The following is a 13,813-nucleotide window of genomic DNA, read 5'->3' as shown; positions in this document are numbered from 1 at the left end:
TCGCATTTGACGTTCCGGTTCGAACCAAAGGTGTTCAGTGGGGTTGAGGTCAGGGCTCTGTGCAGGCCACTGGCTCCTCCAAACCAAACTCATCAAACCATGTCTTTTTGGAGCTCACTTTGTGCACAGGGCTTTACACCACTTCAACCAGTGCTTGGCATTGTTCAAGTACTTGTAGTTGACTGGGACAGATCTACACACATTTACCATTATTTTGCCATTCAATATTGCATATAAAAACTCAGAAGACACATGTAAGTTCACTGGTGTTTTTTTGGATAAAATGGCTATTTGTGGACCCTTGGTTTACAGTTGGTAAGTTTCTCTACATTTTTCATTTTAACAAGAAAACACTTGCAATGACTTTGTATGTCAGTGATTGAATTATGCAATATCTTTTGAAAAATCAGGGCAAATCACTTTGATGAACCTTGAATTCATATACTTAAGTTCGAAAAACACATATTAGGTGATTTTATGTCTGTAAGGGCTTGTGTCAGATAACTTTCAGATTTCATTTGACTGCATGAAAAGCCAGATGTAAATACTCCCAGGATGCATTGTAGTTGGATTACAATCAGATCACTGAACCACATTTGGAGGTAGTCAGAGTCAAATTTTGACCATATTTAACACAGGTGTAAACAGAATACATCTTTGTTATCCTTATACAATTACATGAGTGGACATGCGACAAACAGGTGAGAGGATGAACAAACAACTGGAGGATGTATGAGGCTGGAGTTTTCCACAAATCGAGTGCCTCCTTGCACTCTGGGCCAATGAATAATGACAGACAAAAAAGTAAACAAAAGTAAAATGGGGTCGATACTTTTTACATGGTCAAAAAAATCGGATCCTATCTGGTCGCACTGGGGACACATTTAAGTGAAAGGTATAAATGGTATCCTTCCAAAGTAAATTCAGATACAATCCAGACACAAAACACATGTTAATACAATGTGTAAACTGGCTCTCATATAAGACATCAAATGTTATGGACTTAAATGGCACTCTTTTCATGGAACGACACGCACGCTGAGGAATCATGTGAAACCCAAAACCCTGCATAGAGGGGTTCAGTGAAATTGGACTGCAATGTGTGCAAGTGGGTCAGCGAATCAGAGGAGATGCTGTAGAAGGTCAAACTGCCAGCTGGACAGTCCACATAGATGCCTACTCTATTGGAGCTGGAGGAAGGGGCAGGTATGACAACATCCTTCCCATTGTGCCTGATCAAGTAACTGTCATTTATGTAGTACAGACTCCAGGACTTTTCATTGGACCCAAGAACACAGTCCTCACTGCTTCCTTTCCTGCTGATTGTTTTATATGAGACTGCTATAGCAGAAAGTCCATTCCATTCAGCCTCCCAGTAACAGCGTCCAGTCAGACTCTCTCTGCAGAGCACCTGCTGAAGATCAGCAAATCTTTCTGGATGATCAGGATACGACTGCTGCTCTTTCACACACACCACCCTTCTGTTCCCCTCACACAGAGTGAGAGAAGTGTGTGCTGTGTTTGGGTCCAGAGTGAGCTCACAGGCATCTGCATTTAGGAAAAGAGAAGAGAGGAGTAGACCAAAACTAGTTAGAATGAAATCTTGTGGCATTAAAGCACACAAAGTTTTAGGGATTTGGAGACTTCTCTGGGGAAAATATGTAATTGCATGTAATGTGCAGAGAAACACTTTGCAGCATTGGTTGTGCTTCAGACCCCCTACCTAGCAGATTAACCTGATAATTGCAAGTAGGTTGAAAGAGTTTTGAAAGAGAACTTAGTCAAAACTTGAATGACCTACTGTCATCATATCTTAACCAGTATAATGTTGATTTTGCTTTTCAGACCTAAACATTGAGCCAGACCTTCTTTTTGAGCCTGTGTGTGACGTTAATCCAGCTGTCTTACTTCTTAGCTGTTAATACTTAGTAGCTCCCAATTCCCAACACAGCTTGAGCTCAAGTAAACAGATATTATTGACCACTGCCCTCTAAGGTGTTATTAACAAACACCAAATAGAAGTGTTGTAACACCAGTCCAAAGTAGAGCCTTTGTTGATTTTGTAAAACCAATGGTGTGTCTCAATAAATGTGTTTATTGCTTTCTTTTATTTATATGCATTTGCCTTGATCCAATTTACTAAAATCCACCCAGTTCACATACTGTTTATTGGGATGTAAACATATGAATCAGTAAACAAACAACTGCAGAAAATGATGCAGTTGAATGAAAAATGAAAATTGACTTGACATGATAAAGCAACAATCGAGTTGTGGTTCCAGCCCTAATTAAAAGCTAAAAATGTTTTTGTCGTCTCCTGAAAATTACACTTTTAATGATGTGAGGTTTCATTCTTACAGTGATTATATGGAGCATATGCATGACCCTACCATTACACAAAAAAACCTGTGTGATGAAACACAGTGAACATACATTTATTTAGTCCTGGTTTAATCCTGATTATCTCTCCATGTTCCACCCTAAAGAAAAACAAGAAAACACATACACATTTCTACATTAATATATTTATTCAAATGCTTTTTAATACAGTGTAGCAGACAAAATTAGTCCAAATTTTTCACAGTGGCAGTAATAGAAACTGGATGTCTGAAGAGTTTAATGCCTCTAAAAGCTCCCTCGCAGACAGTTTTACATTAAATGGTTATGAATACACTGCTTATTGTTTTAACTCTTTGCAGGATGGAGAGGTACATTTAGGGCAAATTCACTAAGTGAGAGGCCACTGGTCTGCACAAACCTTTAATCATTCTGCAATTCTAGCTCCAGCACACGAACACATGGTACATACCCAGCAGAGTTTTACACACCTGAGGGTCTCCAGTTTGCAGTGTGGATCCTCCAGTTTAGCAGAGAGCAGCTTTACTCCTGATTCTCCTGGGTAGTTGTAGGTCAGATCCAGTTCTTTCAGGTGTGAGGAATGTGAAGTCAGAGCTGAAGACAGAAAAGAACAACCCCTCTCTGTGACCAAACAACCTGATAATCTAGAGAAAGGAAGGGAAAAATAGCAGAAAGTGAGAGAGAATACATTTACATAGGGCAAAACAGGCTAGGGAACTGCCATCTTGGCACAGAAACCATAAACACAAAATTCAGTGAAATATGAACAAACACTGTCAAAGAGGATGTATCAGAATCATACTGATAAAACTGACACTTCATACAGCTAACTATGATACCTTTGAGGGCTGTTATCAGAGTTGACAACTTAAACTGCTAACTTTGGTAACAGGACATTGGCATAACATTAGGATATGTTATTTGTCATGTTATGTGGTATTCTAATGTGCAGTGGTGTGTCCTTGCCTTTCTACTAAAGTACTTTTATTAAAATGTCTCCAAGGCAGTAGAGATCTTTACTCTTTCAGAAACTTGTGGCTAGTTTATCACTGTAAGTATAATTCACTATAAAACTCATCCCGTTTGAGATAAAATGTGCTGGTCACCATTCTAAATATTTATTATAACATTTACCATTCCCGAATTAATTCACAGATTCCTACTTGAGTATTTCCAGTTTGCAATATGAACTCTTCAGTCCAGCAGCAATCAGCTTCACTCCTGAATCCTGAAGGTCATTGTTACTGAGGTCCAGCTCTTTCAGGGAAGAGTTTTCCTGTTGTAAAACTGATCCCAGATTTTCACAAACCTGTTCCCCAAGATTGCAGAACACTAATCTACAAAGGGATAGTACATATGACAGATATTACAATTTACTCAAAGGACTATTCTATACATATCCCAACTCAATATGACCCTCTAATGTGTAAATGTGTAAGTTGCTCTTCCTCTGTGTCTTAAATACATGGAATTTTTAATTTCGAAGTGAACCTGAGTATCTTCAGTTTACACTGTAAACTCTTTAGTGCGTTTGCGAGCATGTCCACCCCTGAATCCTCCAGGTCATTGTTACTGAGGTCCAGCTCCATTAGGGAAGAGTTTTCTGATTGTAGAGCTGATGTGAGAGATTTGCAAGACTCCACAGTGAGATTACATCTGGCTAATCTGCAAAGTATGTAGAAAATATAGTAAGAGGTAAATATAGTACAGAATATAAGCAAGGAATTGAGAAATAACAATATACAGCAGAAATTTGAATTAAACAGATAATGCATTGTGTTTTAAAATTAAACTCATTTTCATGTTAGATTATGCAAATAAAGATAATTAAAATGATTTGTCTATATAAAGTTTACTTGTTTATGTATATAAATGTCTTAGGGTTTAACAAATTATGTTTTGCTTAACAGATACAAATAGTTCACATTTAAAATAGTTATAATTGCAATATTATAAAGCCTAAAATGTAATTAATTCAAAAGTCAGAGGTGTTGGGTCAGATATGGTGGTATTTTTATTTTATTGTTGTTGTTTTTTTTTGACTGCTTCGTATTCTTATAAATTTATACTACAAATTTAAGGTCTTGTTGGGCTGGATAGCAAGGTAGCTAACAGTGCTAGTATGAATAACAGCAAAGTGATAGCAAAGTGGAGAAAACTATCACTCTGTGCATATGAAACAAGTGTTTGACTCCTCTGCCTACAAAGGGTTGTTACTGCTGTACTCCTAGTGCTGTATTTAGTCACCTGTTAAACATGGAAGATAACCACAGCTGTGCACAATTAGTCCACTCTGGGATCAGTGTGCAGAACATCTAACATTACAAAACTATTCTGCAAGTTACACATATTTAAATCAGCAAGGTCTCAAAATACTCAACTTATATTGTACTGGTTGTTTCTAAAGGATATATCACCTGACTAGGACAATAAAGTCTTATGGGAAGTTACAATGCATGTCTAAATGAGACTATAGCACAATGCATGTCTACATGAGACTATAGCACAATGCAAAACTGCATGAGCCCATATCAAGATTAAACTTACAAAAGCTCACCTGAGTACCTCGAGGTTGCAATGTGAACACTTTAGTCCAGCAACAAGAAGCCCAACTCCTGAATCTTGCAGGTCATTGTTACTAAGGTCCAGCTCTTTCAGGCAGGAATTTGCTGATTGTAGAGCCAATGCCAACAATTCACAGAAGTTTATGGTGAGATTGCAACCAGCTAGTCTGCAACAGTAAAATAAACACAGAACCCAGATCTTAAGCATGAACTAATTCCAATATGGTTGCAAGGATTTCTTCCTTCTTGTTGTCCAATATTCCAATAGTCCAATATATAAGTTTTTGAAGCCTACTCCCCAGTATTTAGATCAAGAAAACAATCAAATGAGAACTGTTTTAGAACTGTTTGCCCAGTATAGTGTGTTATATATTACGCATATACTGGATGTCAGGGCTGTACTATTGTCATGTCATGAATGTTAAATGTCCTAATCAGTCATTAACATTCAAATAATAACAGTTGTTAAATTAATTTAGATATAACACTCACATAGCCTTCCTGCAGTTGCTTAAGGCTGGGATTAGTCTCCTATAACCCTCTATTGATGTGTTGTATTTCTTCAGGTTAAACTCATCCAGAGCTTCCTCAGATGACTGCAGCATGTAGGCTATTGCTGAACATTGTGCAGCAGAGAGCTTCTCTTCTAAGCGTGTTCCAGATTTTAGATATTCATGAATCTCTCTAGCAAGAGACTGGTCATTCAGTTCAGAAAGACAGAGGAAAAGATTGATGGATTTGTCAGTTGAGATACAATGTCTGCGGTATTCTTCAGCATATTCTTCATATTTATATCCTTTGAACAATTTCTTGATGTATCGTATGGTTTTCTCAATGCTCTCTGAGCTGCTTTGTTTGTGTATCAGAAGGCCTTGTAGGAGCCTCTGATTGGACTCCTGCGAGATGCCTAGCAGGAAACGGAGGAAAAGATCCAGGTGCCCATTCTCACTCCTTAAAGCTTTATCCACTGCTCCTACCAGCAACTGTTCTAGTGGAGCATTAATAGACTGAGAAAGACTTCCAGAGAACTCACTGTCACCGTGCTCATAACTATCATGTAAGAAAAACTTCAGTACTTCCATCTTCTTGCACACATAGCAGTAAAACACATACAAAGCAGCCAGGAACTCTTGAAAGCTCAAATGCACAAAGCAGTAGACCTTCCTCTGATACAATCCAGATTCAACCTTAAATATCTCAGTGCAAATCCCAGAGTTCACTGAGGCCTCAGTGACATCGATACTGCATTCTCTCAGGTCCTCTTCATAGAACATCACATTGCCCCTTATCAGCTGTCTGAAAGCCAGTTGAGCCATCTTGAGAATCAAGGTTCTATTGGATTCAAGCAGTTTTTTGGAATCTCTCTCCATGCTGTTTTCATACTTCTGCTGTTTTATGTCTGTCTGAATGAGCAGTAGAAGTACATACATTTCAGTCAGAGATTTTGGGATTTCCTTTTTGCTTTGGTGAAACATTTGCTTAAGAACAGTGGCTGAGACCTGACAGAATACTGGTATGTAGCACATGCTATGCAAAGTCTTTGACTGTTTGATATGGGAGATAATTATGTTTGCCTTTTCCTGGTCACTGATTCTCCTCCTGAAGTATTCTTCTTTCTGAGCATCACTGAATCCCTGAATTTCTGTTACACGGTGGAAGTATTCAAAAGGAATTTGACTGGCTGCTGCAGGTCGTGAGGTTATCCAAACATTAGCATTTGGAAGCAATTTTCCTTTGATCAAGTTGACCAGTATCTCATTGATTCTTGTTTCTTTTGTTGTATCAGACACATTTTTGCAGACAAAATTCAGTGCAAACTGGCTTTCATCCAGACCATCAAGAATAAACACAAGTTTGAGCCTCTTGACAAATGCTTCTGTAACTGTCTCAAGTTCAGGATAAAAATAAATCATCAGTTTATACAGACTGTATATGTCATCTTTAATTAAGTTTAGCTCCCGGAATGGAAACCAAAAAATAAAATCTATGTCCGGATTTGCAATTCCTTTGGCCCAGTCAAGCATAAACTTTTGAACGGCAACAGTTTTTCCAATCCCAGCAATGCCTTTAGTCAGCACAGTCCTGATTTTTCTCCCTTTTCTTTCTTCATTAGATTCATATGTAAGCAAGGGAGTGAAGATATTATTTAAGGTAACAGCACTGTCACGTGAGAATTGGGCTCTGCATTTTTGTTCTGTAGGCCAAATCTCATCTTTACCATGTATCACCTTTGTCTCACCCTCAATAATATAAACCTCAGTGTAAATGTTTTCCAGAGCAGTTTTTCTCTCTCTTGCCATTCCTTCAAAGATGCATTCATATGTTTCCTCAAGGCTTCTTCTACACTCTCTCAGGACACTCTGTACTGAATCTGCTGCTGAAAAAGAGACAACCAGTGAACACACTTCTGACAAAAGTTATGCAAATTAATCCATTGTTACAATGGCTTTATTTCAATTTTTTATCAATCCTTCTTGGGCAGAAGATGCTGACTAGCTGGATTGACTCTTTTAGAACTGAACTTTATGTTGAACTTTATTAAGATGTGTACAAGCCGAAAATATGCATGTATTTGACCACAGTCTGAGCTCATAATACGTCTAAAATAATGGTAAATTTACTATGGATGCTTGTAAAACCTACTAACTGACTGCTAAAAATGCGAAGCGTTTATACAGTGAACTGAAATAGTAGAGCCATCAACAAGCCTGAAACAAAAAAAGAAAAAGAACTTTCATTGATGAAAACACTGAGGCTTTAAAATATGAAATTTTCCCTATTAAAACCTGCTATGGGGTATAACTGTACTCCAGATTAAAAAAATAATAATAATTTATGAAACAATAACACAGACTATTATGACCATTTCACAGAACACTTTGCACTGCATTTTCCCACAGATGTACATCTGATCTTGGGAGCTTGAGAGAGATGTTCTTGATTGAAGCTTTGCCTTTAAGATTTTATTTTTTACCTCTGGTGTCAAAGAAAAAAACAATATTTCTACTGATATGCTATTTTTGTAGGCTTAACCCTTTAACATGTGATTTACAATTGCTCACTACAGCGTATATTCACAAATTATTTTGGAAGTTTGCAGCTGCACAAACAGCCTTATGCAACAGTTTGGGTGCCCTGGTCAATTGACATGATTTGTTGATTTTCTAAGTGAAGCACATCCTCTACAAAGAACACACTTCTGCACATTTTAATGCACAATTGGTTTTTATCTTCTGAATTTGACTTTTTTTGTTGGAAAAAATAAAGTAATATAAGCAATAATAAATAATACTAGAAAACATATGAAAAAAAAAAGAAAATTAAAAAAGTGTAAAGTGACCGGGGGTGTTTAAACTTTTTCATACACAATCAATGTTCAGTATCAGTTTACCAATGTATTAAAGTACTCTGCAGAAATACAGCTTCCTAAATCATTCTTAACTCTCTGTCCATGCCAGGGGCCAGTGTGGTCTTTGAAGACCTACCCATTGAAGTGTTCTTTAAGGAAACAAAAGTATTTTTTCTGTGGTATTGCTCATTTTGGAAACTTTATTTACCTATACCATACCATACCATACCATATTTTACCTTACCTGTACCATATATTAGATATAACAAAATCAAAAATATTGTAAAAAGTTTTATCATAACTATTACAAAAGGTTTTATAAAAAATATTTTTAGATTTTTTATTTATTTATTTATTTATTTATTTTTTTGGCTCATATTTCTCTTTACACTTTTTTGTTATCTAATAACAGTAGATAGAAAGAGCAAAACATGATAAATTCATCATTGTTGTAGCTCAGTTTTAACCTTTATATAATGATAAATGGAAATTTTAAGTGGATGTGAAAGGTTCATTTCTGAATATAGTATACCCAATAAATTATGAATTTCAATGCTTAAAAGAAAATGATCTCAGAAACACTTCAACGCAAACAAATAACCTCAAAATGCTCACTTTAATCCTGTTAAACATTACTTTATAGGGTGCATCCTTATAACAATCTACAATCAAATTATTCAAGTAATACATTTCAGATTATTATTAGAAACCATGTCTATAACATGTCAGGTGGTGGTATGGTGACATGTATATATAAATTACAATTATACTTAAACAGGACACTGATATACTGAGATTAGTAAAAGTGACAGTGATATACCTGCAGTGATGGCACTACCTATGGCTCTGTCTTGAGCTGCAGTGGGGGAGGGTGCTGGACTCTTAACAGCTACTTCATGACATCTGTCTCTACCTGAAAGTGCATAGCGGTACAGTATAAGCACTGTAAACACACCATCTACTGAAAGCATTATAGGTTTTGTCCTAAATGTAGCAAGTTTGAATAATGAATATCCTACAAGCTTTGAGTCTGGTCCTCAGGTCCTCAGCCAGTTGGTTCTGGTTTATCTTCTTTAGGATGACTAGTGTGATCTCCACAGCCCCACTGTGTTCATAGCTTTGCACCATCTTATCCACCGTGTCTTGTCTGTCTGCATTCTCCAGCTGAGCCTTTGGAAGGTGCCTGAAACCTTCCACCCCGTTGATCAAATGCCACCAAAACAATTTCAGATCCTTTTCTCCCAAATCCTGAAGAATATCCAACAACACTTCTGGAATTGGAGTCTCCATTTTGCATCGCTACACATGAAAACAATGCAACTAAAGTTAAAGGAGTTAAAAGAAGTTGCTCCAAATGCTCAGGGAAATGTTCAAGTTTATAAACTCATACATACGTACATACACTACTGTGCAAAAGTCAGAGACCATCCTTCATTTATTTCATTTCCATTAAGCACAAGTTATTCATTTTCAGGAGATATTTCTAAGGAGACCTGTCCAGGGTGTATCCTGCCTTCCACCCAGTGACTGCTGGGATAGGCTCCAGCTCCCCCCATGACCCAGAAGGATAAGTGTCTCGTGTGTGTGTGTATTTCTAAGGAGATATAAACTAATCCATTTGCATAAGGAAGGAGGAAGTCAAAGGAAAAGAAAAACTGAAGTTTCCAAAAATGGAGTTCAAAAAATGATTAAAAGATGTGCAAAAATCTAATTCTAACACTGTCCCCATCAGATAAACAGTAGTTAAAGCTTTCATCTGAGGAGAAAATTAGTTTCTATCCATCCTTCCACTGTGAGAAGACCAATTAATACTACTAAGAAAAGGAAATAGACAAAAAAAATTGCAGATCATACAAAGAAAAGTTGACTGGGCTCAGGCCTCAACAAACACCAAATGTGTTTGGGGCCATGCACTGAATTTTTCTGAATTTTTTATCATTGCTTTTCTTTTTTAGTCATAGTACCACCATAAATATAATCACTGTTCAAATCACAGGCCTCTGGCAAACTCAGGAATTTTGGTTTTAATTGGTTTTGGAAACAGGCATGGTGGCGCAGTGGGTAGCGCTGTCGCCTTACAGCAAGAATGGCCTGGGTTTAATTCCCAGCTGGGTGACCAGGGTTGTTTCTGTGTGGAGTTTGCATGTTCTCCCTGTGTCTGCGTGAGTTTCCTCCCACAGTCCAAAGACATGCAGTCAGGTCAATTGGACATGCTGGGTGTGAATGTGTCTGTCTGTCTGCCCTACGATGGACTGGTGACCTGTCCAGGGTGTATCCTGCCTTCTGCCCAATGATAGCTGGGATAGGCTCCAGCACCCCACCGCGACCCAGAAGGATGAGCGGTTTAGATGGTGTGTGTGTGTGTGTGTGTGTGTGTGTGTGTGTGTGTGTGTGTGTGTGTCTTTGGAAACTCCTTTGTGAAGTTGCTTGGGAATGCTGGGCAATAAATGCAAGACACAAATGTAATCTCAGACCAGTGTTTACAGGCAACTTGCAATATAGCAGAAAAAAAAAAAAAACTTTTGATGTTTAGCGGTAAAGTTTGATGCTTGGTGGTAAACTCCCTAATGGCAATACTAATGACACATTACATTTATTGAGATGTTTACATTTACTTAGATGTTTAAAGCTAAGACAAACTACATTCTAAATGCTAGGACATGTTTTTGTAGTTGTGAGTAGTAGAAGCCATTACATTTAAAGTATTTTTGCTATGATAACAATGCATGAACTGAGCAAACTCTAACATCTTTGTAATTTATGCATTGATCTGTTATTCTGTGAGAAGCACTCATAAACATTACAGCTTCCTGGCTTCATTCTGCATTGGCCAGCTAATGGGAAAAAAATCAAACATATCTTCTATATCACTTCCATAACTTATCGTTCATATCACTTTTTTAAAAAAGTTCCTTCCACCTTGAAGATGCATCATCAGAAGGGAGTTTTACTAGTTTTTAAATGAGAAAATCCCACTTTGGAGACTACCGCAGAGGCAAAGAAACATGCTTACAACAGATGTAGATATCATAAAATTTTTCATTTCTAACATAAATACTTAAAGAGAATGGTAAAAGAGTAGAGTGGGATAGAGCATTCTAAACCCATACACATGTAAAAGTATTGTTATATTGGTGAAATTATGTCTTAAGTAAAAATTCCTTTCCAAAAAAAAAAACCTCCTTAAAGAGAAATTTCAATGATCTTTCAAAATTGCATAATTAAGTCTTTGAGATATAAACAAAGTCATTCAGAGTGATCTGATGTAAAATGATTAATTGTACATTAACTTACTGAATCAGATTCTGTACAGTGGTAGTGATAGGAACCAGGAGTTGCAATGTTTACAATACAATATATATATATATTATATATATATATATATATATTATTATATATATTTTGATAGAAAATTATATATATATATATATATAATTGTCTATCCAAAATGACCAGTGAACTTACATATGTGTTCTAAGTTTTTATGTGTAATGAAATGCTGGTAATGCTGGTAAATCTGAAAAAATAAGATTTCTTTGACTGGATTTTTCATGGGGCTTTTAGGGGCATTACACTCTTTAGATGTCTGGTTTCTATCACCACAGTGATCAATTCTGACTCTGTAAGTTTCTCTAGAACAGAGCATTTCACATCAAACCACTCTTAATGATTTTGTTAACCATTTAATTATGCAGAATTTTTGAAAAACTGATTCCCCTTTAACTACTGAGTAACTTATTGAACTGCAGTGGAACTTCTTAGCACATTTAGCATTTATTAGCATAGAAACTGAAGTTTGTTAGACTCAGTTCTTGTCTTTTAATGATTCTTTTAATGTATCTAGTTATTACTCATCTCTCTGCACCACATTTTGCTTTGCTACAAATGCTACTGAACAGTTTTCTATTTTTTATGATTTAAAGGATTACATACCATTAATTTACAGCAGTATGTTTTATCATTCGTGCTTACCTGTCAAGTTGTTGGGTTGTATTTGAGTTTAAATCATAGCCAAATGATGTCCATCAGGGTCAACACACCCAGTACATACTGTACAAAATGAATCACAGTCCGACTTTTAAAACTTTAAGTGTCTATCATCATTATATCATTTGTTGTTTATGCTGTTATACCTCAAGAGGATGACCACAAATGATAAGAACACAAAAAACCTGTGAACTCCTTACCTCAGCAATCCATAGGCATAATCCTTCATTAAAGGCATATGACTGCTTTCTACAACAGCAGATGAACTTGGCTACATTTCTGTTGCAATGCCCATTTTTTTTTTATTACTGGTTATATAAATATAACCAGTAATAAACATACAGACAGACTGTAGTTGCCTGGGCTGAAAGACTCCACCAGGAAGTAACAACCTGCTCTCATAGCAGAAAAAAGTTTCAGACGACACATTCCCCACCCACATTTGCTCTGCAGTCATGTTTATGGACAAACCAATGGCTAGTGTAGAATGACAGTCTATTTTTCATATCCCTTTCAGGAGCTTTGTTATCCAGCCTTGAATCCAGCCTCCCCAATGTCTTTTATAGTCTACTAATTTGTCATATTTAACTGTTTCAGATCATCCAACTAATTTTAATATGAGACAAAGACAGCATGAGTAAATACAAAATGCAGCTTAAAAAAACATCATTCGAATTCGAACGAATCATTGTCCTTCTGCATAACCCAACTTGAGCTTTAGGTCACAAACGTCCGGGCGGACATTCTCCTTCAGAATTTTCTGATAGACTGCAGAATTTATCATTCTATCAGGAGCAAAGCAGCTCCTGACCATTACACTACCTCCACCATGTTTTACTGTTAGTATGATGCTTTTATGGTGAAATGCAGTGTTAGCTTTACACAAGATGCAACAGGACCCATGTCTTCCAAAAAATGCCACCTTTGATTCATCACTACACAGAATATTATTCCAAAAGTCTTGGGGGTCATCTAGATTTTTTGGGGCGAACGAGAAAAGACTCTTTGTGTTCTTTTTGGTCAGCAGTGGTTTGCAACCTGCAACTCTTCCATATAACCGTTTTTGCCCAGTGTCTTTCTGATTGTGGAATCATCTACATTGACCTTAACTGAGACAAGTGAGGCCTGCAGTTTTTTAGATGTTTGTCTGGGTTCTTTGTGACCTCCTGCATGAGTCATAGGGGGCAGTCATGGGCTGGAGGTTAGAGAACCAGCCTTGTGACCGGAAGGTCAACGCTTTGATCCCCTGGACCGACAGAACACAATTGAAGTGCCCTTGAACAAGGCACCTAACCTCCAACTGCTCCCCGGGCGCCACGGATAGGGCTGCCCACTGCTCTGGGCAAGTGTGCTAACCACCCTCCTAGTGTGTGTGTTCTCTAGTGTGCATGTATGTATGTGGGTGTTTCACTGCACAGGTGGGTTAAATGTGGAGGTCTAATTACTCTGTGGGCAAGCACAGTTGACCAATGGTTCTGAATTCTATTCTATTCTATGCACTCTTGGGGCAAATACTTTTTTCACAGCGCTGTAGAGGTGGAAAAATGAAAACAGT

The 13,813-nt window shown here is 37.2% G+C and overlaps 1 protein-coding gene across 3 annotated transcripts; it reads right to left on the bottom strand.

Moving 5' to 3' along the window:
• Window positions 1-425: 425 nt before the first annotated feature.
• On the bottom strand, window positions 426-12,714 carry LOC118815754 (NACHT, LRR and PYD domains-containing protein 12-like). Of its 3 annotated transcripts, none has more exons than XM_036582097.1 (11): window positions 12,459-12,714; window positions 12,244-12,321; window positions 9,291-9,570; window positions 9,092-9,184; window positions 5,415-7,299; window positions 4,916-5,089; window positions 3,850-4,023; window positions 3,522-3,695; window positions 2,829-3,002; window positions 2,434-2,480; window positions 426-1,548 (listed from the first exon to the last, which is right to left on the bottom strand). In XM_036582097.1, exons 3-11 carry the CDS (start codon window positions 9,559-9,561, stop codon window positions 1,004-1,006), a joined length of 3,537 nt encoding a protein of 1,178 aa, XP_036437990.1. In that variant the 5' UTR covers window positions 9,562-9,570; window positions 12,244-12,321; window positions 12,459-12,714; the 3' UTR covers window positions 426-1,003. The 3 variants fall into 3 exon arrangements, with proteins under 3 accessions (XP_036437990.1, XP_036438006.1, XP_036437997.1); XM_036582113.1 differs by having other exon boundaries at window positions 5,415-7,296; XM_036582104.1 differs by lacking the exon at window positions 12,459-12,714 and having other exon boundaries at window positions 12,244-12,412.
• Between the last annotated feature and the right edge of the window lie 1,099 nt (window positions 12,715-13,813).

Source organism: Colossoma macropomum, unplaced genomic scaffold (assembly GCF_904425465.1).
Source record: "Colossoma macropomum unplaced genomic scaffold, Colossoma_macropomum, whole genome shotgun sequence".
Taxonomy (NCBI): Eukaryota; Metazoa; Chordata; class Actinopteri; order Characiformes; family Serrasalmidae; genus Colossoma; species Colossoma macropomum.
The sequence above is the reverse complement of the archived record's forward strand: the minus strand, read 5'-3'. Positions and strand labels throughout refer to the sequence as shown.